This window comes from Genypterus blacodes, unplaced genomic scaffold (assembly GCF_046128005.1).
Source record: "Genypterus blacodes isolate CSIRO-AG114 ecotype Tasmania unplaced genomic scaffold, CSIRO-AGI_Gbla_v1 ptg000064l_1, whole genome shotgun sequence".
Taxonomy (NCBI): Eukaryota; Metazoa; Chordata; class Actinopteri; order Ophidiiformes; family Ophidiidae; genus Genypterus; species Genypterus blacodes.
The window spans coordinates 459,654-484,932 of NW_027466876.1; the positions used below are offsets into that span (position 1 = coordinate 459,654).

Genomic DNA, 25,279 nt, shown 5'->3' on the forward strand with positions numbered 1-25,279 from the left:
TACCTGAAAGAATTTGTTGTGAAACTGTAAATCCAATTTAACAATTTAAATGCTTTAAGTACCTGAAAGAGGAGGAGGCCGGGATCGAACCTTCAACCTTCAAATCCAACAACACCCAAAACACATATATGGGAAATTATTTGCTGGAAAATGCTCAATATTTCAAAAACTATGAATGCTATGAACACTAAAAGTCATCACAGCAATGTCCTGAACATCTTGAACAGTTTGATGTTTGAATAGTGTCTGTAGGTGGAAGTATGAGGGAGAAGTTTAATGAGAAAATACACAAAGAAGAATGAAATACTAATAATAAACACAGAAGAACTACCCTCTGATCACAGCAATTAAATATAAATACAAATGTAGTAACGCCTTTAGACTCCAGAGAGTTTAGCACAGAGTGAGTGGAGTTATAAATCCTTTGCATTGTTTCCCACTGCTTCCATATAAGATTACAGAGCGCGACTGGACGCAGCAATCAGGTTAGCTGAGGCAAGTCAAGACTCATCCCCGCACACACACACACTCTCACCATCTCCATTTCCTCCTCTCAAGCGGATACACATGTGACCGCTGTTTTTGTGCTTGTATTGAATAGCGGTGGTGTTCCCCGAGCAGCCCAGTGTGTGTGTGTGAGTGTATGTGAGGTATTTCGCTGTGAGTGTGTGAAAGGCCCCTCGACTAACGGGTGAAGAGGAAGATACAGGTCCGGAAGTATCTCTATATTAGTGTTTACATGGAAATTCCTAAAACCACTTGGAAAAATTGCAGTAACAGCCTCGGTGTGTGTTAGTGTGTGTGTATGAGTGAGTGTGAGTTAATTCAACATTGAAACACCAGGTAACTGTTTCTGTCACACCCATTGGAGATTTCTTCTTTTGTGTCATGTAACTCCAATTTTTTCCCCTTAAACACTTAAGGTTTGCTTAAGGGAGTTATTGCCAAGCCCTTAGAGGCATTCGCTGATATGCAATAGAAATAAACTAGACAGGTAGCTCTTAAGGAGAAAGACTGGTGATGAAATTACAGCTAACCATCAAAAACAAAACCTCTTTTCTTAAACTCTTTTAGTTGCAAGACTTTCTGCCAGCTGAGGAGAATAAACAAACCACTCAGCAAAAAACAACAACCTGTTGAAGAATGTGCTTCCATGCAGACAACAGGAGACAGAACGCCCATCTTGACCATGTGATTGCACACAGAAACACACAAACATTTCCTCTAGAACTGTCTGTTTTTGCTAAATAAGCAGGAACTTTGTGTGACCTTGGAAACTGACTGTGTGTCCTGTCAGGGTCAGAGCACAGTGAGAGCTCTGTGTGAGAGTTTGAGCAGAGGGGAGGGGTGGGGTTTCCTTTAGTTTAGGCTTTCTTTAGAGTTAACACATTGTTGATACATAAAAGCACAAATCACTCAATACACAGAAAGGACGAGATGTAAAAATGAATAGATCCCGTAAAAAAAGCCCTTAAATACTCAAGTATATAACTTATTGTAGTGTGATAAGGCTGAAATGACTTCAGCTATAATTTGAAAGTGGTCGCAACATTAAACCGACCTCTTAAAAATTAAGATGTTCCTCAGTTGCAGATTGGATTCGACTGAAATAAATCAGCGATGTCATCTCTCCATAAGAGCTTCTTCATCTGATCATGTGGGCAAGACAAAGCAAAGCGTAAACATGATACTTTTAGTTGTCCAGGCAACTAGCCTTTCGACCGTAACCATGGGGACAAATCCTTAGATCGAGTCCTGGCTGCGCGTCATTGTTCCACTTTTGATTTGTCATGTAAATTCTGAGCGTACAAGAAATTCGACACTGCTGTCAAGCATTCGAAATGGAAATCCATTGACGTGTTTAACAATATTCAAACTTTATTGATTTAACATCGTCAAACTAAAGAGAACACTAGAAAAAACAAGGCAAAACAGATCTGAGAGAAAAGATGACAGAAAATAAGCACAAAACATTACAGAAGGCATCGGGCATCGTGGCACCTGCGAGTGTCTACATGAGTGGTTGTGTGTGGTGGTGGTTGGTTGTGTGTGTGTGTGTGTGTGTGTGTGTGTGTGTGTGTGTGTGTGTGTGTGTGTGTGTGTGTGTGTGTGTGTGTGTGTGTGTGTGTGTGTGTGTGTGCGTGTCTGTCAAAGTGGGATGAAAGCAAAGCCAAACAATCCTACTGAACACATCAGGTATAAAGTTATGGCACAGATCAACAAAGCAACAAGGCAAAGAGGGAATCAAAAGCTCTTCAGTTGTCACTCTTTAGAATTTAATATTGCGAGGCTCAAAGCTTGATCGGAGAAAAGAGAAGCTAAACTGGATTCGGAATTTAGGAATCTGGTCGACGGAACACAAGACGGCAATGAAGAAAATACCACCAAAAGTAAAACTACAAATAATCTTGTGGCTGTTTCCAATAGGAAATGTTGTAGTATCGTACTCTAGAAGTGGCTGTGGGACAAAACATTCCCAGTGGAGTATTTTACCAGAACATGTCGGTGAAAAGCTGCCCCGGGCTCCAATCAGGCCACATCCAAAAAAATCACGCTGCGTCTGAATTTGAACAGCACTTACTTGGACAGATATTAATTAGAGTTAATTAGAGTCAAAACAGAGTCAGAGGCAGGCTCCCATCGCAGGAATGTAGCCTGATAATGGACCTGGACAGCTCGTCGCCGGCTAAAGCTGAGTGATATTTGATTAGAAGTTAAGGCTGAATGTGACAAAACAAAGACATTCGAGCAGAATAAAACACAGAGAACCACTCCACATGAAAACGTGAAAGTGCTAAGTCCCTTCCACGCTTAGTAGTTATGGATATTTAACTGAATAAGGCACTTTTCCTTAGGAGGTGCAGGGAGCGAGCGAGCGAGTGAGTTCACGTATAAGGAGAAGCTGCGGAAAGAAAGGCAACACAATGGACACATCTATTGGTATCTATGGATACCAGAGGTGTTTGTTTTTTCCTCCACCAGACACCACAATGCCAAAATGTGATGCGGGGTTGTGTTTTGATAGGAATGCAGCGTAATGAGCAGGAGTGACATTCTTACCGCAGCTGCTCGCAACTCAATTACTTCTGTCTGAATGAGGGCGAAAGAGACTCCGACATGCAGAGACGGAGCTAATGAGTGAAGCTAAGGCAAAACGCTTAATCGCCTCATTGCCGTATTTGGGGTCTTTGGGCTGTAGCCTGACGCCACCAGGTGACTGTAGGTTTAATCTTTAAAAAAAACAATGCTTGTTAATGGTAAGCAGCAAAAAACGAGTAAACGCAGGCAAGAAACCTAAACGTGCACTTATGAGTTAGATACTTTTTGTGGTAACAAGGAAACGATGCGGTGATTACTCAGCCGCTATCTAGTTAATATTCAAGATTGAGCGTTCACACAAGCGTTGATTTTTTTTTTTGAATTTTTTTTTTTTTGGCGGAACCGATAAAAACTTTGCAATAGACAAAGATACTAAACAAAGCTTGTCAGTGCAATGCTCAATTTCCATGCCAAAACTGAGGACTTTGGCTTAATGCGCACCATTTCAAAAAGGCATTCCTTCAGCTAGCGTAAGGCCTAAGAACAAAGAATCAAAGTGGTCTTTAACGCGGCTAAATCCTTAACGTCTGCAAATGGAAAACAAATCACGACTCCAAGCATCCAGCATGCAATAATGGGGAGGGAAAAAAATGCGTCAAAACAAAAAAAAAACTTCAACATCAAAACAAGCCGCTGCAAGCAAATTTTTTTGCGTAACAAACTCCTTCATTTAGGCTTTCCGCAAAATGAAACCTGGGGGGCGGCGGAGGGGGATAAACCGAAGATGGGACGCGTCTATGTACAGGAGGGACAAAACAATAGCACACAGTTAGCAGCAAGCTAATTAGCGACCGGAACGTGAGCTCCCGCGCGGCCGCGTCGGGTTGCAGTTGTGCATTTTGATTCACTATCTTGTTCATACTGCAAACTCAACAAAAATCAGAGGATGGATATTTAATTAAACTTACACATAAAAACAATTTGACTCAATCCGACTTCTATAATAATCTTTTACTTTAAGTCCGATGTCTTTACCTTTTTAAAAGACACCAAATTCTTCAATCTCCTCCCGGCGCACTATTTTCAAAGGTCACCGAAAGGGGATTTGGTGATTTGGGGGCAGTGTTATACTTGAATGTACCTTTCAATTAGATCATCGTACTGAGTCCCCATCGAGAAGACGGACGGACGGATTCCTGCGCTGAAAATACTACATTTTTTTGGGGGGGGGGGGGGGACTTGAACAAAATATTTAATAATCGATAACTAAGTCCTGATTGATTAATCAAGACCTTCAAAGTGACAACTAGAAACTGTATTTTTCGACAATGAGACTCTTCAGTCCAGCTGGGATACTACAGTTGTCACCGTTGACCAATATCAGCACTGCGATAGTTTCTCTCTTTCTTTCATGATTCTAGCAAACACAAACGAATGACAACGCTCGCATTCCAGGAAGAAAAAAAACTCTCCTTCCTCTTCCTCTTACGTTCGTCATACTGGACATTAAAGGCACTTCACCGCTATCGTTGTCCACATCCAGAAGGTGCACGCCCTCTTTATCTAACCCTTCTCTATCATATACTGTAGATCATTTAAACAAATCAATGATTCATATTTTCCCTACATATTATACAATTGTTCCTTTTGGAGCCGTAGGCCGCTTTGACTAGAACACAGAAACGGGGACGAAGGGGGGGGGGGGGGGGGCGAGCTCGACGTTCGCGACCCAGGTGAGTTTGGGTGTCGTTTAAGATCGGAAGTACCGGTTTGCGGGGGCGATGGGACGGGGGAACGGACTCGATACCTGGATTAGCGCATCGAGCTGCTCAATTGGCAGTTGGTATGTTCCAAGTGGATGACTGGCGCTCATCAGGACAGACCTTTAACCAGAAGCATCACTACTGTGCCGTCTTGACAGCTGATGTGTAACCCCGAGTGTGTAACCCCGCCGTTTCGTATTCACCTGGAGACGGGGCTGAGGAAACCTTCACACATGATTTCACATGACAGCAAAACAAAAAAAAAATCATCTTCCCGGCATGTTAAGGAGACCGAACTCAAACAGTGTTTCCAGAGCAAAAGGTTCACGGCTGTACCACTTCAAAGCAACAGCGGGAAAAGCTCCTTCACATTCATAACTGCTTCTTGGTGACGTGTTTAATAGAAGAAGCCACGATTGAGGGATGTAGATAACATGATAACATAACATTCTAGGCGCAAACCACTATATCACTGGGGTGTGTGTTAAGTTCTACTAGTTGGTTGCAAAGTGGATATAATACACAGAGGCATGCGTGGGTTGGTTGGTTGGTTGGGTGTCTACGTACGTACAGACGACAGCAGCAGCAGCAGCGCTAAGGCAGGTCAAAGCCAAATGTGGCACGACGGCAAAGATCTGGGGAAAACCTGCTCGAAACACTGTTTGAGTTTGTTGTGATAAATGTGTGTGAGTGCGTGCTGGGCGGGCAGGGGGGTTCTCCGAAAGTTCTATTTGGTAGGGGTGGGGGCGGGGGGGAGAGGGGGAGGGTGTTGGTCGAGCGACGTGGGTCCAAAGGGCCTCGAATAGTATCAACTGCTTCAAAGGGTGTGGTAGTTGCGGTCCTTGGACTTGCAGAATTTGTAGAGGAAGAAGATGACCGCCTGCAGGCCCACCACCAGCACGATGCCGCCGATGAAGCTGGCCGCGTCAAAGGTGGAGTCCTTGTGAGGGGAGGGAGACGTCGGGACTGGGCTGACGGTTGAGACGGAGGAGTCTGTGGCACAGGACAGGACAAAGACACTTCTTTACCATCTATTCACATATTTGCCATTCATGAGCGCAAATCATCTTTTACTTCACACTCTCATCTCTGCCACTTACTTGAGCTGGGCGTTGGCGTGGCAGTGGTAGTAACGGTGCTATTGGTGGGTGCAACAGGGGTAGTCGTGGTTGAATTATCTATAATCAGGTCACAACAGGAACACACACTTTAGCCATTGGACTTGGTCAAGTAATCCCAATAGACCTATTTGGTAGACTGTTGGAAAACCCTGCAGACCGGACAACATAGACTTCAGCATGGGTTCTTAGCGACGGAGGGGTTACCTGTGGTGGGCTCGGGGCTGCTGCCGTTAGTGGTGGAGGCGGTGGCGGTAGTGGTGACAACAGGGGTGGGGGGGGCTGTAGCGGAGGTTGAGGGAGGAGGGGAAGCGGTCGAAGCAAGGGAAGTGGCTGTGACTGTTGAGGACTCAACAGCTGGACAGAAAACCAACACCGATGCAAAGTGTAAGGAAGCGGAAGCAATAGACAGGACTCGAACAACAAGGAGACACCCATAAATCACACAAACACACACACACACACACACACTACCCCTCACCATCTCCCTTGGGCAGGTGAAACATTCCCACCTGCTCAAGCCTCTTGGACAAATTAAGGAGAATGGACAGCAAAAAGACCAGAAGTGCCAACACCCGATACACAGATACGACCGGACACACACATCTGCTGTCTCTCTCTCTACTCGGTGGTGGCATGGTGTACATATGAAAATCAAGTCTTAATTCCATATTTGTGACATTGAGAAGTGAGCTTTAGTCATCCTTACCTGCGCAGTTGGCGATGGTGCAGGAGCCGTTTGTCAGAAGAGTGGCATTAATACAGGAGAAGACCGCTGAAAAGAGACGAGTCATCATTTTAATAATGTTTGGCAAACTGTCAACAATGATACACACAAAGGCACAGGAGGACATATTCACAACCATCAGAAAGGTCTGGATTTTGGACCTAAAGTTCAATGTTCCTGGAGTAAGAACATCAATTCCCACTTTGAAGTACTACAAAGACTTTGACTTCTTAAAATCCTTATCAGTTATTAGAACGGATCTGGCAGTTATGTCACCGTTAAGAGACACCAGCTGTCCCCCTCACTGGGCAGTGGGGAAGTTTGCGTCTGGACCACTCAGCAATATTGGGTCTTGTAAGCCAGCAGTTCCTTTCCCGTTCAGTAGAATGACATTATAGCCCGGTATCTTTAGTAACATTCAAATCGATCCGTCCATATGCTCACTAGCTCAAGTTCAACCGCTGTGCTTCTCCGTCTCTTCTTTATTGTGTGCATGCAAGTTGTAAGTAAACATGTGACACGACAGGAAAGAGGTGCCTTCTCTTTTCCTCAGGAATCCGGTGTCTTGCACAAGGACGCATTAGCATTGTGGAGGCCTCGGCGCACATGATTCTCTCGCTGACAGTGTGTGCCGGTGCTAACCTTTCACGCCTGGCTATTAACCCACGGCGTGACAAAGCAGGAGTGACAAGGCTTGTACAGAGCAACGCTACTCGCCCATCAAGACGGGCCGAGACACAAACCACTTTAGAGACGATTATGGAAATTGGAGATGTGACAAAGAGTTTTACTTCTCACTTGTGTCGAGACTTCTTACTTTCTTCCTCTTACTTTCACAATGACACTTCACACTCAAGTCAAGCTCGTCTGGCATTTGAGTGGATATTTCATTTGATGGTTCCTCTGTTCTAAAGGTCTGTCTTTTGTTTGTGTAATCGTGCTTCCGTCTTTTAATCTTTGCTGCGCATCTTGGCCAGCACTCCCTTGAAAAATAGGTTATCAATCGCTCTAAAATAAATAGAAATTACTGTATTTACTTTTAACTACAATCAGCACAGTGATATAAAGCCTGGTCAGTGTGTACAGGGCGTGTCGAGTCATACACTGATCACCTAGCTGTATTGTGGTATATTGTACCACCTGATTACACATTACCAGTGTTAAGACAGCGGAGGACTTTGACCTGCCATGAAGCGTTACTTCCTCTAAAGGCTTTGACAACAACGGGTGAATACAGAAATTGTTAAACATTGATTTCAAGTTCAGTTCTTGTTCAATTTAAAATCCTTCTCCGACTCGAGTGTCGATACAAGCCGGCGTTCATTCATTTCACCCCACATCTTTGCTACATTAGAAACATTAACTATAGCAAATTAAAATTCCACGAGTTAAAACAACACATAAGCGTGTGATACACACCAGGCTGTCACACCCGTGAGTCATGACGGTGAGCCAGCTTGTGACTGTGGATTCTTTCCGTACCCAAGAATGCTGCTGTTCAGCTCCAAATCTATACCAGGGTCCTGAGTCTTTAGTTTCAGTCTTACATTTAGACAAACATCACAAATCTGATATTAACAGTAACTATGATGCAGGCATGGATGTAGTTGAAAGCATGTCCGGACATTTTCCCCTTTCTGTAAATCGTATCGTCTGAGAATTGTTAATGAATTCATCAATTAGTCAAACTACTTCACTAATATTCACACTTCTTGCTTTATTTCAAATGCGAGATTAGGGCATCATTTTCCTTCCATTTGACTCTTCTTAGGAGTTCTGCAGTGTTGGTTGTGAGCTGTGGCACTGGGATACGCGAAGTCTCTTGAGAAAAAGATTTCCTCTTCCTTCTTAGAAAAGGAAGTGTCAAGACGCTGGGCTTGCTGTCGACACTCTTGGGTTTAGTCATGCTTACGGGCAGGGTTGGTTAGAGTTGGTTGAATGACTCAAAGTCAGGACATATTTTGTACCTGTAAAGCTTGTTTCACTACATTTTGTAGAGGTGTAAAGGCTGTGATTTGGGGCTCATGATGTCATACTTGATCCTCAAACCAAAGTGGCGGTCCTGGATGACAGTTTGAAATCCACAGATGACCAATTTAGCACTAGGCCTGCAACGTTCAATCTCACAATCTGACAAGCATCAAGACCCCTGATTACAACAAATATTTCACTCGACAGTTTGATATGAAACAAATCTATAAAACAGAGATCACACCGTCTGCAGGAGGCCTAAGAAACCTCCGAGTGAGACCTACAGTCAAGTCTTGCTAAAGCCTGAAATCAGTGAAACCAGACACCAACATCTATATTTGAATTTGGTCTTGTTGGTATTGGTTGTAGTATGCGTACTGGAGCCAAGTTTCGGTACCAAACACACTGATGGAGGCGCTACCGTCTAGGAATAACGGGAACCTAATGGGAGATGGGTGTTGTGTCCAAGGGGAGAGAAAGTGGTGCTGTAACATTCCCTCCTACAACCTCCCCGTTTATTCCATTGGCGTCTAAAGCGATTCTAATTAAAGATGGCTGCAAGTATATTACAGATACACCGATTTTAGCGCAGAGGCTACAAACACAGGCAGCTTTTTGGGGTTTTTTTCTAAATGGGGTCAAAAAGTGATTCATCATCCTGTGATCGCTTTTCCATGGCTCAGTTTGTGGTCACTGTTCAGATTGGGCATCTTGGTGCTATGGCATTGGATACACACAATTTCCAAATGGCTGAAGCGGCATATTAGTTCATTCCCTGAAGCTTATGACACACTGTTCCTGTCTATGTGCGTCACCGTGCTGTTCTTGATAATTTTTCAGATTCTACTATATAGCCTGTCATGTGAGTTGCGGCTCCCCATGCAGCTTCTCCTGAGTCAGCAAACTGGGAACTAGATTTTATTTGGATTTCTATTCCATATTCTTTGTTACCTATTTTGCTAGGAATGAGACTTCAGGAGATTAAACAGAGCGATCCAACACTGTGGCGCCTCCTATGTTTTATTTAATGTCTCGCTGCCTTTGAAGCTACTTTCTGTAATCATTAAGTCATTGTTGAGGCTGAACTGCTTTCTTGTGCAGCCCGCCTGTGTGACCCGACGCTGCTTATCTACATATGTACTCTGATGCGTATGCATGTGGGAGGTTTTTCCCTTGTAAGGAGGTCAGAGGCTTGTTATCTCACAGGCAGCTGTGAAAAGGGAACCTGGCTCCCACCGTTAACCGAGACGCTGAGGTCATCATCGGGGCTCCAGTCTGACGTTAGCTCAAGCTGGGGGGTGAAGGTGGGAGCCTCTACTGAAATCTGCCTCCAGATTAGAAGCAATACACAGGCTTTGTCACAGACTGCGGCCTGTATTTACAGGCTCTGTGCAGCTAACATGGACACGTGTAAGGGTTTTGGGGAGTCTAAGTTTGGGAATGCAGGGAAATGTGCTTCTGACGCCAAAGGTTTGTTTACACAAAATCCCTAAACCAAAGATAAATCTGGTAATGACAGTGTGGCAGCGACACAGCTGGTCTGTACTTTAGCCTGTCTGGTCAGAACGGACCTTTCTGGTTTGTTCTGAGTTCATATCAAATTAGTGATCCATTCTTGGGGGTTGGGAAAGCCATTAGCACTTGGTGTGTGTGCGTGTGTGTGCGTGTGTGTGCGTGTGTGTGCGCGTGTGCGTGTGTGTGTTTTTTTTGTGTCGAAAGCGTTGGTTGCATCTGCCGCCATCCTATTTAGAGGATTGTGCAAGTTATTTGGTCTGGTGTGTAGCTGCATTGTGGACTTTCTAAGAGAGAAAACAGACACTTTGTATGACGTAAAACTAATTTAAAATGGGTCAAACCTGCATGAAACCGCTGACAATCAGTTGAGCCCAATAACACTGAAAGGTAGGAAGACTAGAGTTCTATTCCACGCCCTAAAACACGTATAGCCTCATAGTAAAGCCCCTTTGGGAGACACAATGAGACAACTGACATCGCTCCACTCCTGATTATTGTGAGGTAGGCATACATCTTCCCTGTCTTGTTTGTCCTGTTAACCAAACCCATCTATAACATATGGGAACTCAGACAATGCAGAGGGCGGGTGTGGGATCTCCCCGACCTCACTCCCGACTGCTCAAAGTGCAGTCTAACAGGTCAGACCATACCTGTTCCCCACTGAAGCACTAACCTCAACGACTGATTTTGGACGTGCTGAGGCAACAACAACAGATTAGACGAGTAACGCATTTGAGGCTATGCAAGTTATATGACATTCTTTGACCTTAATGACTAGCAACTGAAACGGCTTACTGTTGTCCTCAACTGAAAAGTAATCAGGCCCTTGCTGAATTGATCGGTTACTTATCTGCAGCCTCTTTTGCTTGTTCCTCAATACTGAGACTGCCTACATTAGGATACAGATTAAATGCCGATCCATGCTAGATAGAGTTACCGATACCGTGTGGGATGTCAAATCAACGGGAAATACCAATTTTACAACTTTGCAAGTGAAATTGCAATATTCAGTTGCCTTTCACCCACTAAGACACCAGGCTTGTTGGATGTGTATAGTTTTAACAAAGTTATAACGTAGAAGAGATAAGCTGTTGAATATTATTGCATTTTCAGGCTCATACAGGAGGACAGATAAACTTGTTTTCCTTTAACTTTACATGCGTGAGACTTCTTTCTTTACCGACTCCATCGTCTGCTTTACAACTACACTTGTTCCGTGTTAAATAGCAACATCATTCTTTGCACTCTGACCCCCATGCTTTTCTGATCAATGAGCTTTTCTTACTATCTTTACTTCTGATTGGATTTTTTTTTTTTTGGGGGGGGTGAAACCAGACTGAACCAAAAGCAAACAGCACAGGCACTGATTCATCCAAGGGCAAATGTGTCAAATGAAAATAATTAACAAAGCTGTTGTAACATTTAGTGATCTCGTGCGTGTGTGTCCGCCTATAAAATCCTGTAACGTTCCTATCCTGATGATGACAACACATTCCCCTCTCCTGACCTCCTGAATATGTAAACCAAGCATTATTTCTCATATCTATATCCAATGCACATGTCACAAGGAGACGACGACACAATATAACCTAGGAGACAGTATTTCAATCCAAAAGGCACACAATTCTTCAAACCTAAACCAATTTAGACTCCACTGCCACTATCCAGATCCAGTGTGCGGGTCGGTTGCCGGCAGATTACTGTTGCCGGCGCAGTTCAGGGTTTGGAGGGAAGCTGAGATGACATCATTGAAACAAAACATCCACTACCACACATTCTCTACATAGTCAGAGAAATCATGCGTCTCATCGGTTCAGCTGTCTGGACAATTTAGGACGCACAAAGACCAACCTATACCTGCGCTACATGCTGCACATTTAGAAAAGATACTCACATGACGTGCAATTGACCCATAGGCATTCATGATTGAGTGTACATTGATCACATGTCGTCAGAGGGGAACACTGATCTGCAAAAGAATCAGAGATAAGACGGTTTAGAATTAACACACGCAATTAACAACATTGCAAGTTATTTCAGCAATTTTTACGTTTTCATTGAATCTGGATTTTATTTGCCAGCGAAAACTGCAGAGTGGAAATATGTCTTTTGTTTAGTTTTTGCTTGTTGAGCCTGTAAATCAATTCAATTCTAAACAAGGTGACGGATCGGATCAGATGACAAAGTGTGGGGGAAAGATTTGGTCCGTCATCGTGTTCATCTGTCTTTCCCTGTATTGTTACTGGAATTTCGCCAGTGTCTGAATCCGAGGGTGACTAATACACAGCTTCATCCCAGCACAAATCACACTGAATGTGAAAATCCATTGAAAGAAAATCATACTTTTCATTCTGCATAGTTTATATGTTTTAACAGACAATCGCATAATATCCATTTCTGTTTGGGGTGTTTAGAATCTAATTAAAAAGGTGAGAATCACAATGAATCATCAATTATTATGCGATTTAAGAGTTACTGTGAAGACAAATTAAACAATAAAGCGTAAAATACAGCTTCTAATAGTTAACGACTTTGGTAAACTATCTTTCACATTGAGTAAAACTAAAACATGGATTTGATAGTGTTACACAACAGAGGAGCAGAAATGACGTGGGGCAGTTACATTAACAACACAACACGGCAAATGCGCTGAACGTGTGTGTTGATATAATTTACATGCCGACAGATTAAATTGATTTAAATACTTTATTCCATTTTAGTGGACTCTGTTGGCTACCGTGCTTAGCGTTAGCAGACACTGGCCAACGTGGAAATAAATCTGACAAGTTGCCAGGAAGAATGGCTTTGAGTGAAGCCACAAGGAGAGCAGACATTTGGTAAACGTAGCGGTGAGGGTTGTGTCTCCTCTGCCATGACAGATAAATGTCCTACATACTGCTTAAATGCTGTTTTTAGCCGCGGTGGAGTGAAGCTGGCTGTAGCTAACCGCTAGCTTCGTACCGAGAGCCCGTAAACTTACCTGCTGTGTCCGCTGCGGCTGATGAGCCCAGCAAAACGAGAGCCGCGGAGAAATACAGAAGCTTCGCGTACATGGCTGCCACAACTTATTGCTCCGTTTGTTTCCACAGAAAGAAAAGAAAAGAGGGGGCTTTCTCCGAAACGTCGAGAATGAGACTTCAGATTTCACTGCTTCCCCCTTCGTGTTGCGTTTGCTGCTCGATAGCCTGGCACTTCCTACTCGGCATGTCATGTGGCACTTTTGCTGCCTTCAAGTGCTGTCGGTAATAACAGAGTGTACATGAACGGCCTAACAAATAAACAAATACAGTTAATACCGACAAGAAAGAAATAGAAGAAAACAAGTTTTGAATATATTATCTAACATGACAAAATTAGCTTTTGTGGTCATACACAAGTTCTAATCGAATTAAATGAAAGGTGCGATCGACTATGACAGGTGTGTGAATTAAGGGTATTTGTTGACTAATATATTGTATTTAACTACAGTAAAAAAGTGTATTTTGGCATTAGTGCAAGTCCTTATAGAATCTTGTTTGTTATGCCCTCTTCATCACCTTCAATGCAAACTTTCTTCCCCGTGAAGAAGGCTATGTAGAGCTGGCCGTGAGCGAACACAGGCTAAGGAAGGTAGATGCCAACTCGCTCCTTCTCTTAACCTCTAACCTTTGTTAAGGGTTACGGTGAAAGCCAGCCTGACAGAGAACTGCCACCTGACAAAGGTGAAGGGAAGCTCATCATTTCTGTCATGGTGAGGAATCCTTGGCAGGAAGAGCCTGTCCCATTTGTCCCAATAGCCATGTCAGCTCAATCACCCTGTCCAACATCTGAACTACCATCATCCAGGTGCTCCTACTTTCATTTTCATTTTAGGGTCAGCTATTCCAGAGGGTGTCAACTAGTTGCTGAATCTTGTGTTCCATTGTTGACCAGTGAGCATCAAACGTCCTTGCGTTGATGAATGTAGACATCTCAACCTTGTCTACAACGGTGCTTGTGACCATTGCTGGGTCTTTTGTGCTCAGAGTAGCTATGACCATTGCAAGGCAGTCGAGTCTCTGGACAGAAGGTTTTCATGAAGTTTTTGGAACAGGTGACATTTATTGGGTTTGCAGTCATGGTGATGAATAGATCAAACGTCCTGTATCTTCCTGTATGTTCTTGCAAGTGCATCCAAGTAGGCTTGTAGAGGTGTAGAGGTAACTGGTGCTGCCAGTGTATGAAGCTGGAAGAATAATCTGTTGACCAACACTGCTCTCCTCGATCTGGTAACTCACACTACTATAACTGTGACATTATTCATTGTGTCATTATGGTCATGTAACTGTGACTTCATTCATGATGTCATTGTGGGGGTGCTAGGGTGGTTCATGTCTCCCACTCCTCTCATAATTTGGAGGCAATTGGAAAAATGATGCTTGTCTTCCTCTTTAGGGTTTATTGGCGGTTGGCAACAGGACATTTCTGCAGTTTTTTTGTGAATAAACAGTCCAATCAACGTAAACTTGTAACTTGAACAAAATAAAATAGAACAAAGAAAATAAATCAAACATGACAGATGAATGAATAAAAATACATGAAGAATCCTGCACTGCATAAAAGGAACACATTTTTAGCAAAACAATGTTTCCAAGGATATGTATTCATGTTACATTAAGTAATTTCAATAAATCAAAAACAAACTGAAAAGCTTTAAATTAACCACTGGACAGATTTCAGGGTGTCACATGACACCCTGGTGTTTACAGGTGTTTACATTTTACAAGACATACAGTATGTGTTTGCTCTTCAAGCATAGCTAAACCTCTAGCTTATATAGTAACATGATTAAGAATAAGCAAACATGATAGAGGAGTGTGCATACAAGTGATCACAACTTGTACTAATAATCAGCATTTTCCCTCACAGAAGGAAGCAGCAGCAATCCATACTTTGGCACCATTACCATTACCATTACCAAACATTCCACAATCTGCAATACTACACTCATATTGGGGTCTTTCATTGCAGGTTGGAACCTCTTCTAGTCTCCTGAGGACATTGACACCTTCGACCACTTGACTGAAACAGAAAAACAACATGGATAACATTACAAAAAGACTACACATTCACATTGAACTTTACTCAAACGGATGACAGAACAGAGTTAAAGAAATTGAACCAGAACTAGAACACAGACACAGACCCAAAGGCGACGTATGTCTTGTCCATCCAGAGCGCTGGCTGCAGGGTAATGTAGAACTGTGACCCATTGCTATGTAAACCATGGTTGGACATTCCCAGAATCCCTCGCTTTGTGTGGGAAACAGCAAAGCTTTCATCTGAAACAAGAAAAGAGACAGATCAGGTGAGATTTTGGACAGTATACATGAATAACAATCCTAATCATGTGCACAGTGTTCATTTTTACCTTCAAAAGTTGGTCCATAGAATGACTCCCCTCCATTACCTTTACTTCCTGGAGAAATATCTAAAAATGGAATGATAGAGTTAGCAGATTGAACAATTTACTGTATATCCGATGAAAATGTAATGAGAAATTAGTAACAGGAGTTTGAAGGGAACACATTTTGCTTGTTGCTATTTTCTCTCATTTATCTCATTTATTAAGTTGAGAGTGATGCTTATACTACATACCTCCACCTTGCACCCAGCCACTGGGCACGACACGATGGAACAGCGATCCTTTGTAGCAGAGCGTCAGGCCGCTTTGTGACTGACCTCCCTCTCCTGTGCACAGAGCCTGGAAGTTCTTTGAAGTCTTTGGACAAACATCTGAGAACAGCTGAGAAGACCAAGAGAGAACTCTATTACAACCAGGGTCGCCCTTAAACAGAAATTGCCGCAATCTTTGCTGCTGATTATTGCAAATTCACAACCTTGCAATAAATTCAAAATTGTTTCAAATATAGCTCATCAACATTGTGCATCAGCAACTACAGGAAATGTTTTTGCTGCTAAAGGAGCTTCTACCAATTATCTATGATTATAGAAAACATTCAGTGAGAGATGAATAGTAGGACTGCTGGTGTTTTTAAGCAGATTGTGTTTGTCTATAAAGAGTTGGCCAACTAATGAGTGAGTCATGAAATCAGGTGATTCCATAGAGAATTGTCTCGCCATTGCAAGAACTTATGGCAGTAAATTGTGTCAGAAAAGTGAATGTAAAATGCATTAGGGTCCCTCACCTCAAACAGTAACCTCCCTGCTGGTTCTCCTTGAATCTCAATGTCCATGAATACAAACTGATGCTATAATGAAAACAAACATAAGTAACACAGATGCACATTTAAACCAAGAAATCCACTGATATTTGACATATAGTTATGTTATGAGGTACACATTAATGTCAGTGTGTAGTCGAAAAGAAATTATATTGTCAGACTGTGATGTTGGCTTGCCCCTGTTCTCTGCAGGTGTTTCGAGTAGTCGTCCTCAGCGAGAGCCTGATAAAACTCCTTTGGATGTGTTAACGTAAATTCCCACTGTTTCTTGGCCCAGCTGGCAAGTTCATCCTCACTACCAAGGAGACGGCCATTCAGAAAGCACATCAGGTTGCTGGAGTACTGCCACACGTCACCACACAGCTCCTTCAATAACAAATGATGGACAGATGCATTGTGATTCAGCATTTAGCAGATTAGTAATCATCACATCAAATTACAGCAGTAGGTGTGAGTATTTATGTGAATAGTATGGCAGTACACCTCTCAGCTCTGTGAAGTGTTGCAGTTAGCTCTGCCCATTTTTGTGTTTACATCATTGTATTATTTTACTTTGGAACTTCCTAAGCAATCCTAACAATCCTCTATATCGCAGACTGTGAATACTCAAATAGAATTTACTTAAATAGCAAAATAGGAGTGATATTTCAAATGCACAGAATGTGACATGGCCGGATACTAACAGTTGACACAATTTCTACCATTCACTACAGCAGTATTCATATTATTTACACTACTGGGACTTGTGGGTTTGTAAAGGACGCACTGCTTTATTATTGAGTGACTTTGTGATCTGATTATTTAAATTCCTTTGTTTCTGTTTTCTGTTAAATGTGGTTCTGTTCACCCAGTGTATCTATCTCAATGTAAATTGGTAATAAATACATAAATAAATACATGACTTACCCTTTTCTTTTCCCACAGATATACGTTCCAGGCACATTCAAGTAACGGTTCAATTGTTGGGTCTAAAAATTCCGCAGGAAATTGCCGTTTTAGTCCCTGTCACACAAAGTGAATATCAGTAGTTTTAACAGGTGAAAACTTCTCGGTCGCGTTGTAACTTAAACTAAAGTTCTCCTTTTACCTCTGCGATGCCCTTGGCCACATGGAAATGAGGTTCTTTCACCAAACCGACGATTTCTAGGCGCACTTTTGGTTTTGTACCTGGTGGGTTTACCATGTTTACGCAACAAAGGTACAAAAGTAATGTACACTCGGGGTTAGATGTAAGACTTTATAAAGCGCTAGTTTGGGGACGCAATATGACGCATTCTACAATAAATAAACACGCGTATTATGCATGGTGCCAGCTATGAGGTCACTGAGTTCCGGGGTACCGTATATGCCGCTAACACAACTGTCGTATCCATAGTAACAAGCATATAGCGACGCTTTGATATGACGTTCCATGATGCAAGGTGGGGCTCGTTCCATTTCGCAGAAGCGCTCCCTCGCTTTTCCTCTTGTCTCGTTCATAGCACGTTGTCAGTGCTGAGGTTAATACATTAAACACACGAGGTTAGTTTATGCACATTACTTTAATTATATGTAGGGTTTAGCTGTTGTTTTTCACAACTTAGTGACAATTATTCCCACAACAAGGAGGTAGGATACTTAGGATGACACGGAATTGGTACGTAACCTAAGTGCGCCACAATTTGAAAACTCCGGCTGTAGCTTTAGCTTACGTGCTAACATCTCCCCCCCCCCCCCGAGTTTAACTAGTCTCAGTCGGCCCGGGTCGTAATGGGGGTACAGGACTTGTGGTCTATCGTGCAGCCGGTTTGTGAGTCGGTCCCGCTGTATAGTCTGAGCGGAAAGACGCTGGCGGTGGACCTCAGTTTATGGGTCTGCGAAGCCCAGCACGTCCAAGCGATGATGGGACGAGTCACCAAACCCCATCTGAGGTACGCTTAATACGCCAAAACCGCTGTGTTAGTGTTTCGGTGTTGAAATGCTTATTTTCCGACTCTCTTTTGTGTGTCTAAGGAATTTGTTTTTCCGGGTGTCGTCCCTCACACTCATGGGGGTGAAGCTGGTCTTTGTCATGGAGGGAGAAGCCCCCAAACTGAAAGCAGAAACAATGCAAAAGAGGAACCAAAACAGACAAGGAGGCTCCAGACCCACCGCTGCTGCGCCCAAACCCAAAAGCACCAGCAGGGGGCGCTTCAATGCCGTGCTTAGAGAGGTTTGGTGCTTCTTCAACACAGACTTTTGATACAGTTCCAGGTCCAGTTCAAGATTGACAAAACCAAATCAGAATCATGCAATCAGAAGCTTCAAAGGTTTAAGTTTATGTCTCTTACCCCAATCACACTCCATCTTTGTCTTGCCTCTGTAGTGTGCAGAGATGTTGGACTACCTGGGTGTCCCATGGGTGACAGCCGCCGGGGAGGCAGAGGCCATGTGTGCCTATCTGGACTCTCAAGGCCTGGTGGACGGCTGCATCACCAACGATGGAGACGCGTTCTTGTATGGAGCCCGGACGGTCTACAGGAACTTCAACATGAACACTAAAGTAAAGAGCTGAGAGATCTTTTAAGATGTTAAAATCATTCATCATCAATTTCATCTAATTCTCTTATCCTACATCTTCTCTTCATCACTGTCTTCCTCTCCTTGTCCTCCCTCCAGGACCCTCAGGTGGATTGTTACAGGACATCCCGGGTGCACACTGAGCTCCATCTCTCCAGAGAGAATCTTGTTGGTTTGGCCATCCTGCTAGGCTGCGATTACATTCCTAAGGTATGAGGGGAACATCCTGGTGATGTTTGATCCCTTTCTTATTGTCAACAAAGCATCTTAAAAAAACTTTCACCTTCAGCTTTTGCTCTTTGTGTGCTTATTATTGTTCTCATCAAAAGATTGAATGAATATTTCCATTTCCATGCTTCCTAAAGGGAATACCAGGTGTTGGTAAAGAGCAAACGCTGAGGCTGATCCTCGCGCTGCAAGGACAAACACTTCTACAGAGGTAGGAAACTGCTGAGGATTGTCATTTCATAATATTACACATAACTTAATTTCTGAACTTATTTGTTTTGGTTTCTTTGTATGTATGGATTACTTGGGTTGTTACCAACATCTGGTGGAAATTTCATGTCAATAGCACCTTTGGAAATATATTTACTGAGGAAAATGGTGACTTGGTTCAATATTTATTTTACCCGCTGTATATGGGTTACTCTGCATTTCTGTCTTATTCACTGTGCCAACCAAACCTACAAACTGAGACTCCGGGGAGTTGGATCACCAGGTTATAAAGCTTTGACAGTCATTAAAATGCAGATAAAGTGGAAGAGCATTTAGCTGTTTACTGTTTACATCATCTTCACATGTGAGCAAATAATCTGAATGTGTTCCCTTGTACCTGGTGGTGTAATCGTCTCTTCTGCTCACTACAGGTTCATGCAATGGAAAAAGGAGAACCCAGGTGTGTCTGAGGGAGTTAGAAAGAAGGTTCCTCACTGCCAGATCTGTAGGCATCCTGGTGAGTACCATGCTTTGACCTCTGACCTCTCTTCCATGTCCTACTAAGAGGCCAAAAGCAAAGGGCCCAGGTCTCACACGTGTCTAACATACAGTATGGAAGAGATGTTTTTTTCTGATTATGGCTGGTGTTTTTTTTTTTTTCAGGCTCTTCAAAGGCCCATGAACGCAGCGGCTGTGTGCTTTGTGACAGTAATCGATTCTGTCAACCTCAGGATTTTGATTACCAGTGTCCCTGTGACTGGCACAGATCCGAACAGACTCGGCAGGCCTCGTCATTTGAGGCAAACGTTAGGAAGTAAGCATCTTTGTCTGTGCGAAATATTTTTTAATTAAACAATGGTTCATGTCAGTGTGAACGAGGCTGAAAGAATGGACCACAGAAAGCCACAATAAATATGAACAAAGCAGAAAATAAAGACGGCACCAAAGAGGAAGTTAAGAAAGTAATAAAAGACCTGTTAACTAGTGAATTTGACATTACAGTTTCTTGCCAATCACTTCAATGAAACCTTTGCTCTGTTTAGAAGATGAGATCTTCAAAGCTTCATGTTCTCTACATACAAACCACTGCAAGAAATTGATTCACTCGTACATCTATTATTCAAACTGATGAGGAGATATGACATACATATTTGACTTTATTCTCTGACTACGTCTACATTATTCTCAAAATGTGTGTTCTCATTTCATTCTTTTCTCTAAGGAAAACTCTAGCAAGTAACCAGTTTCCCTTTACAGAGGTACAGTTTTTTAATCATCAGCAGTTTAACACCTGGTATAAGAATGTGCATGATTTTGATGTATATATTGTTTTGCAGATCATCAATGAGTTCCTGATCTCCAAAGATAAACCTGTGGCACATTTCAGGAGGAGACAGCCAAACATTCTGCAGATTCAGGTAAGGGGTTTATCCAAAGTGCTCAGACGTGTTCCGTGTGTAGACGGGACTGACACGACTTTGTGTTCGTGTTCGGCAGAAATTTGCTTATGACAAAATGGAATGGCCAAAATTCTACACAAGTGAGAAGGTTCTAGTTCTGGTGACCTACACAGAGCTGATGAACAAAGGTCACGGGCGAGAGATGTCTTCACAAATCAAACCTCTCAGGTAAGTGAGACACTACACAGTATGTTATATAAATATGATATTATTATTATTGCACATACACTTTCTAACATTTTGTTTGTTATAGAATATTGAAACCAAGGGTGAGGAATGGAGTCGCTTGCTTCGAAGTCATTTGGAGCAAACCAGGTGAGTTTAATGTACTTATTCTGAACAGTTTACCTCCATCAAGGTGGATTTGTTTTCATCAGTGTTTGTTAACTTGTCAGCAAAAGTTCAGAAACCTCAAAAAACAGTAGCTCTTAAGGAGGATTCTGTAGATAGATGGGAGAGTTAATGAGATCCAGAACATTGCAAGAATTCAGTAATTGTCAGTATTTTTGAAGACACCAATTTGAATGAAAGTGAGTGAAGCCCAGATCCAGATATTGATCCAATATTTGCTTAGGCAGGGCTCACATTTACGGTGTCACTGTCACTTAACAACTAAGGCAGAAAGGTATCACCACCCACGTGTCGCTTAGCTAACACCGCTTCAGCAGTAAATTAGGGGTTTGACACGTTTTCAACAGATAAATGATGAATCTTGCATGATAAATCTTCCTTTATCTTCTAGACCAGGTGTACAAATGTAATCCTCCTCGGGGTGACAATCGAGTGTCAGGACTGCTGCAGTAGGAGTCGGGGTTGAGGTTTGGGGGCGCTTGTCACCGGCGTGTCTGTTAGTGCCTGGCCGTGAGGTTTAGAGGTGACAGATCAGTCGCAGCAGCCACTAGGTGCTAAAGTGGCTTCCTCTCTCTCGGGCTGAGAAATCTGTCAAATCAAAGTCCACCTCACTAACAAGCCAATCAACTAATGTGTGTGACGGCTCTGAGAGAGACAGCTGTTTGAAGGCAACTGCGATCGAGACAAAATAGTTAACAATTTAATAAAAAAATTTGAATATTCAAAGGTAAATTAAGGATTTATTATAGAGAAATACAATCACTTAAAAACTTTAAACAAATCTCACAGTGAATAAGAAACACTTTTTTTTAACTTTTTTTAATCAATGTAGACAAATTCCCAGCATTTCTTTTATCGACAACATTTATACGTGTTCTAAAATCCTGGTATCATTTGCAGTAAGTGTTTTTTTTAAGTAACTGTGTTGTACTGAGAATTTATTTGCAAGGATCTAATCTGGCTCTTCGTGCTAGACGAGGAATAGTTCAGCTACACTCATTCTCCACAGCGGTGTTGTGCTTTTGTCCTCTGTCTGTCCTCTATCTACGTTTAGTCCTTTAGGCTGAGTCAAATCTAAATTTTACAGTTTCCCTTTTAGTTATCTTACTGTAAAATACCAAATCTGAACTCCAGTTTCAGGTTAATAAGAGAATTTTATTGAATGAGAGCGACTTTGCATTTACCCCCGCAGAACACTATACATTTCCCGAGGATCACCCTGCAGAGAATCAACATGAAGTGAGGACGGTGGAGGAAGAGTCTCTCTTCCGTGTGGCGTTCCCAGAGGTGGTTGAGCGCCACTTGAGAGACAAAGCTCTGGCAGAGGAGAGCAAAATCAAGAGTAAGACAACTTCTTCACGTAAACCCTCAGATTATCCTAAAAAGATGCGATTTGGTCTCGGGAAATTTACCATGTCTGATAGCAAATGTTAATTCTTTTCCCCAACAAAAACACAAACCCCCCCCCCCCCCCACAGACTTTGACAAGCTCAAAGACTTCCCACACTGTGTTGACAAACTTGTCCTGATCAAAGACACTAAGGCAGCGTCTTACAGCAGCCCTGACACCTGAACATGTAGAGTTTGGCAGCTCGGCTAGTTCACACCAAAGTCTTTGATGCAAAACGGAGGTGTCTGTCCCACAGGCTGCACTGTCACTTCATACAGGTTGTGGTCTCTTCCTTAATATCCAGGAAAAGCTCACCACTGATACGGAAAAGCTTTACCACGTGCAGAGTAGATCCAGTTGTGTGTTATGACAGAAGATAAATGTTTCACCGTCACTCTGTAGTCCTGTTAAAGACTACAATTGTGTTTTTCAAATGTGCATTGAATGGGGGGGGGGGGGGGGGGGGGGGGGGGGGGGGAAACGAACCCCTTCCTGATAAACACAGAAGGGCTTTGGGTCTCTTTAGCACCAACACAGGGAGACCACCATGATGTCATGGAAGTAATTTCCCCACACTTAACACAGCTCTCTCTTCCCCTTTAACACCCATCCACTGGCAAGAAGAAGTTAATAGACACTTTGGAATTTCTTGGATTATTCAACAAAACGCGGTGTGATCTTCTGCTAAGTCGCAATAATATACATACATTTTTGACAATGACACACAAATGACACACAAACAATTTTATTTCCCAGTACTTTTAGTCAGCAATTACCAACAGCAAAAAAATGTGTAGAATGAATGGAAACATACTGACATTTCGTCTTCTTTTCCCTTGCAGAGAAGAAACCAAGGAGTAAAAAGGAGAAGCCATCAGAGGCATGTGATGGTATTTCGGATCTCCTGGCTCAGATGACACTTCAGAGTTCCTCCTTGGCAAATTCTAACACACAACCACAGAGCCTGATCCCTGTCATCTCAAACAATGAAAAACCTGTAGTGGTTTTGGACACTCCAGTCTCCCATAAACGGCATTCAAATCCTAAAGAACACCACAGTGAACTGGTTGATAGCCCTAAATCTGAAGGAAATGAAGCGTTGCCTCTGTCTCAAGCTGAATCGCAGGTTACCGCTTCACCATCCGACTCTGTTATCATCCAGGCTCTGCACCTGAGCGACATTAACTGGGACTCCTCGTCTTTCACGTCCTCCCCTCCTCCGCCGGCAGCTACAAACCACATCACAGAATTCGATCAAAGGAAAACTACAGACGATGCGGGTACAAGAAATGAAATCAGAAAGCAGAGAAGCTCAAGTGACAGCGAAGTAGCAAAGTTCAAAACTGTTCCAGAGCTGCGTTACACTGAGTGTCCACTCAGGGACAGGGTGCTCATGAAGAACACAGCCAAATCTATGAACCAGATGAAATCCAATGACGTGGTCACTAAACAACTCAACTATGAGGTAGCTTCTCCACAACCAACGTCTACCTCTAACTCAAAACCCAAACCACATGGACAAATCTCTATTAAAGGTAGCAACGGCAGTCAACAGTCAAGGAGGGAACATTGTGTTAGAAGAGCCGCACTCACTGATAAAGGCCTACATGTGATAAGTAAGGTAGAACCAGAAAATTACAGCACAGATATTGTAACGTCTTCAGTTCAAAGCAAGGCAAAGGAGAAAGGTCACGGAATTCAAAAGCATCCTCACAAATATAAATTTGTCAAGGCAGCCCTTTCCTCATCTATCGTCCCACATAAGAGGTGTCACTCCGACCCCAATCATGGTGACAAGGACAGGAAGCCACTTCAGACATCCAAGACGAGCGTGTGCAGCAGAGTGTGTTCGTCCAGTGACGACAGCGACACGGAAAACCAGCAGTCGGGGCTCGGAAGAAAGGCTAAAAACAAACCCACGAGCAAGATCAAGGGCAGCTATCGTTCAGATGTGTCTGGACCCAAACCTAAAGCAACGCTGAGCTCAGGTCAAGGCCTGAAGTTATCGGGGCCAAAGCCTCGGAGCCACAGTGTCAGCGACGGGCTAAGCAGCATCCCTGTAGCCATGGTAGCTAAGAGCAGAGATGCTCCGGCGGCAGCAGGCTCGGACGGTGCTGCGTTCCCTCAGATACCAGCTTCTCCAATCCCAATCTCGGATAGCGATGACTCTGTGATTTGCAGTGAGAGCCCACTGCCACTAGCAGAGAGACTGAGACTGAAACTGCTGAAGTGAGGCCAAGATATAGATTAGGTAGAACGCAAATGCATTTTTATATGGATTTTATTATGTTTTATTTATAGTTTTTAGTGTAACTGGAAGAATAGTAATCCTTATAACTCTTAACATCATTAAAGCTGTAACATTGATTATCGCAGTTTGTTGTGAAAACCTTGATGCTCAACCAGTGATCATGTAATTGCAGAAATAAATAATTTGTTTGTAGAATCAGACCACAATGTTCCATTCTATACTATTTTGCGACCTCTTAGACATTTCATTCTCCCCTTAAAAACACGTTAATCACTTTATGACGATGTTTATTCTGTTTTTATTCTTTGGAAATACTGGCATTTTCTATAGATTTTAAAATAAAGTCATCTGGATTTGAACAACGCTTGAATACACAAAACCACTTAGCATAGATCCACCAATGGGGTTCAGAAGAGTTTAATTGGTTTTGAAGCGTAGCTGTGACCTTTTTAAAGTGCTAACATCTCCACTATGTAGATGTTCTAACTTGCTGCGATTCTCAAATAGCTAATGCA

The 25,279-nt window shown here is 42.8% G+C and overlaps 3 protein-coding genes across 5 annotated transcripts; 1 reads left to right on the forward strand and 2 right to left on the reverse strand.

Moving 5' to 3' along the window:
* Positions 1-1,860: 1,860 nt before the first annotated feature.
* Positions 1,861-13,338, reverse strand: cd164 (CD164 molecule, sialomucin). Of its 3 annotated transcripts, none has more exons than XM_076154931.1 (6): positions 13,117-13,338; positions 12,028-12,102; positions 6,630-6,695; positions 6,128-6,277; positions 5,903-5,980; positions 1,861-5,795 (listed from the first exon to the last, which is right to left on the reverse strand). In XM_076154931.1, the coding sequence occupies exons 1-6, from the start codon at positions 13,184-13,186 to the stop codon at positions 5,620-5,622; spliced, it is 615 nt and encodes a 204-aa protein (XP_076011046.1). In that variant the 5' UTR covers positions 13,187-13,338; the 3' UTR covers positions 1,861-5,619. The 3 variants fall into 3 exon arrangements, with proteins under 3 accessions (XP_076011046.1, XP_076011045.1, XP_076011047.1); XM_076154930.1 differs by having other exon boundaries at positions 13,114-13,338; XM_076154932.1 differs by lacking the exon at positions 6,128-6,277 and having other exon boundaries at positions 13,114-13,338.
* Positions 13,339-14,822: 1,484 nt separating this feature from the next.
* On the reverse strand, positions 14,823-17,665 carry ppil6 (peptidylprolyl isomerase (cyclophilin)-like 6). Its single transcript, XM_076155090.1, has 8 exons — positions 17,424-17,665; positions 17,243-17,338; positions 16,514-16,702; positions 16,301-16,363; positions 15,750-15,897; positions 15,523-15,582; positions 15,298-15,433; positions 14,823-15,173 (listed from the first exon to the last, which is right to left on the reverse strand). Exons 1-8 carry the CDS (start codon positions 17,517-17,519, stop codon positions 15,002-15,004), a joined length of 960 nt encoding a protein of 319 aa, XP_076011205.1. The 5' UTR covers positions 17,520-17,665; the 3' UTR covers positions 14,823-15,001.
* A 199-nt stretch (positions 17,666-17,864) lies between these two features.
* Positions 17,865-24,931, forward strand: gen1 (GEN1 Holliday junction 5' flap endonuclease). Its single transcript, XM_076155036.1, has 13 exons — positions 17,865-18,246; positions 18,329-18,527; positions 18,681-18,857; positions 18,974-19,084; positions 19,240-19,313; positions 19,744-19,829; positions 19,976-20,126; positions 20,535-20,571; positions 20,650-20,730; positions 20,810-20,940; positions 21,026-21,087; positions 22,316-22,465; positions 23,356-24,931. Exons 1-13 carry the CDS (start codon positions 18,086-18,088, stop codon positions 24,744-24,746), a joined length of 2,811 nt encoding a protein of 936 aa, XP_076011151.1. The 5' UTR covers positions 17,865-18,085; the 3' UTR covers positions 24,747-24,931.
* Positions 24,932-25,279: the final 348 nt, after the last annotated feature.

Coding starts and splice junctions, on each gene's coding strand:
- ppil6 (XM_076155090.1), bottom strand. CDS start 17,519: ATGGTAAACCCACCAGGTACAAAACCAAAAGTGCGCCTAGAAATCGTC. Junction 17,339..17,423: donor TGGCCAAGGGCATCGCAGAG/GTAAAAGGAGAA, acceptor TTTGTGTGACAG/GGACTAAAACGGCAATTTCC. Junction 16,703..17,242: donor ATCTGTGGGAAAAGAAAAGG/GTAAGTCATGTA, acceptor TTGTTATTGAAG/GAGCTGTGTGGTGACGTGTG.
- gen1 (XM_076155036.1), top strand. CDS start 18,086: ATGGGGGTACAGGACTTGTGGTCTATCGTGCAGCCGGTTTGTGAGTCG. Junction 20,127..20,534: donor TTTGAGGCAAACGTTAGGAA/GTAAGCATCTTT, acceptor CTTTTCTCTAAG/GAAAACTCTAGCAAGTAACC. Junction 20,941..21,025: donor TCACAAATCAAACCTCTCAG/GTAAGTGAGACA, acceptor TGTTTGTTATAG/AATATTGAAACCAAGGGTGA.
- cd164 (XM_076154930.1), bottom strand. CDS start 13,186: ATGTACGCGAAGCTTCTGTATTTCTCCGCGGCTCTCGTTTTGCTGGGC. Junction 12,103..13,113: donor AGCCGCAGCGGACACAGCAG/GTAAGTTTACGG, acceptor ATTCTTTTGCAG/ATCAGTGTTCCCCTCTGACG. Junction 6,278..6,629: donor CACCATCGCCAACTGCGCAG/GTAAGGATGACT, acceptor TTTTCTGTCCAG/CTGTTGAGTCCTCAACAGTC.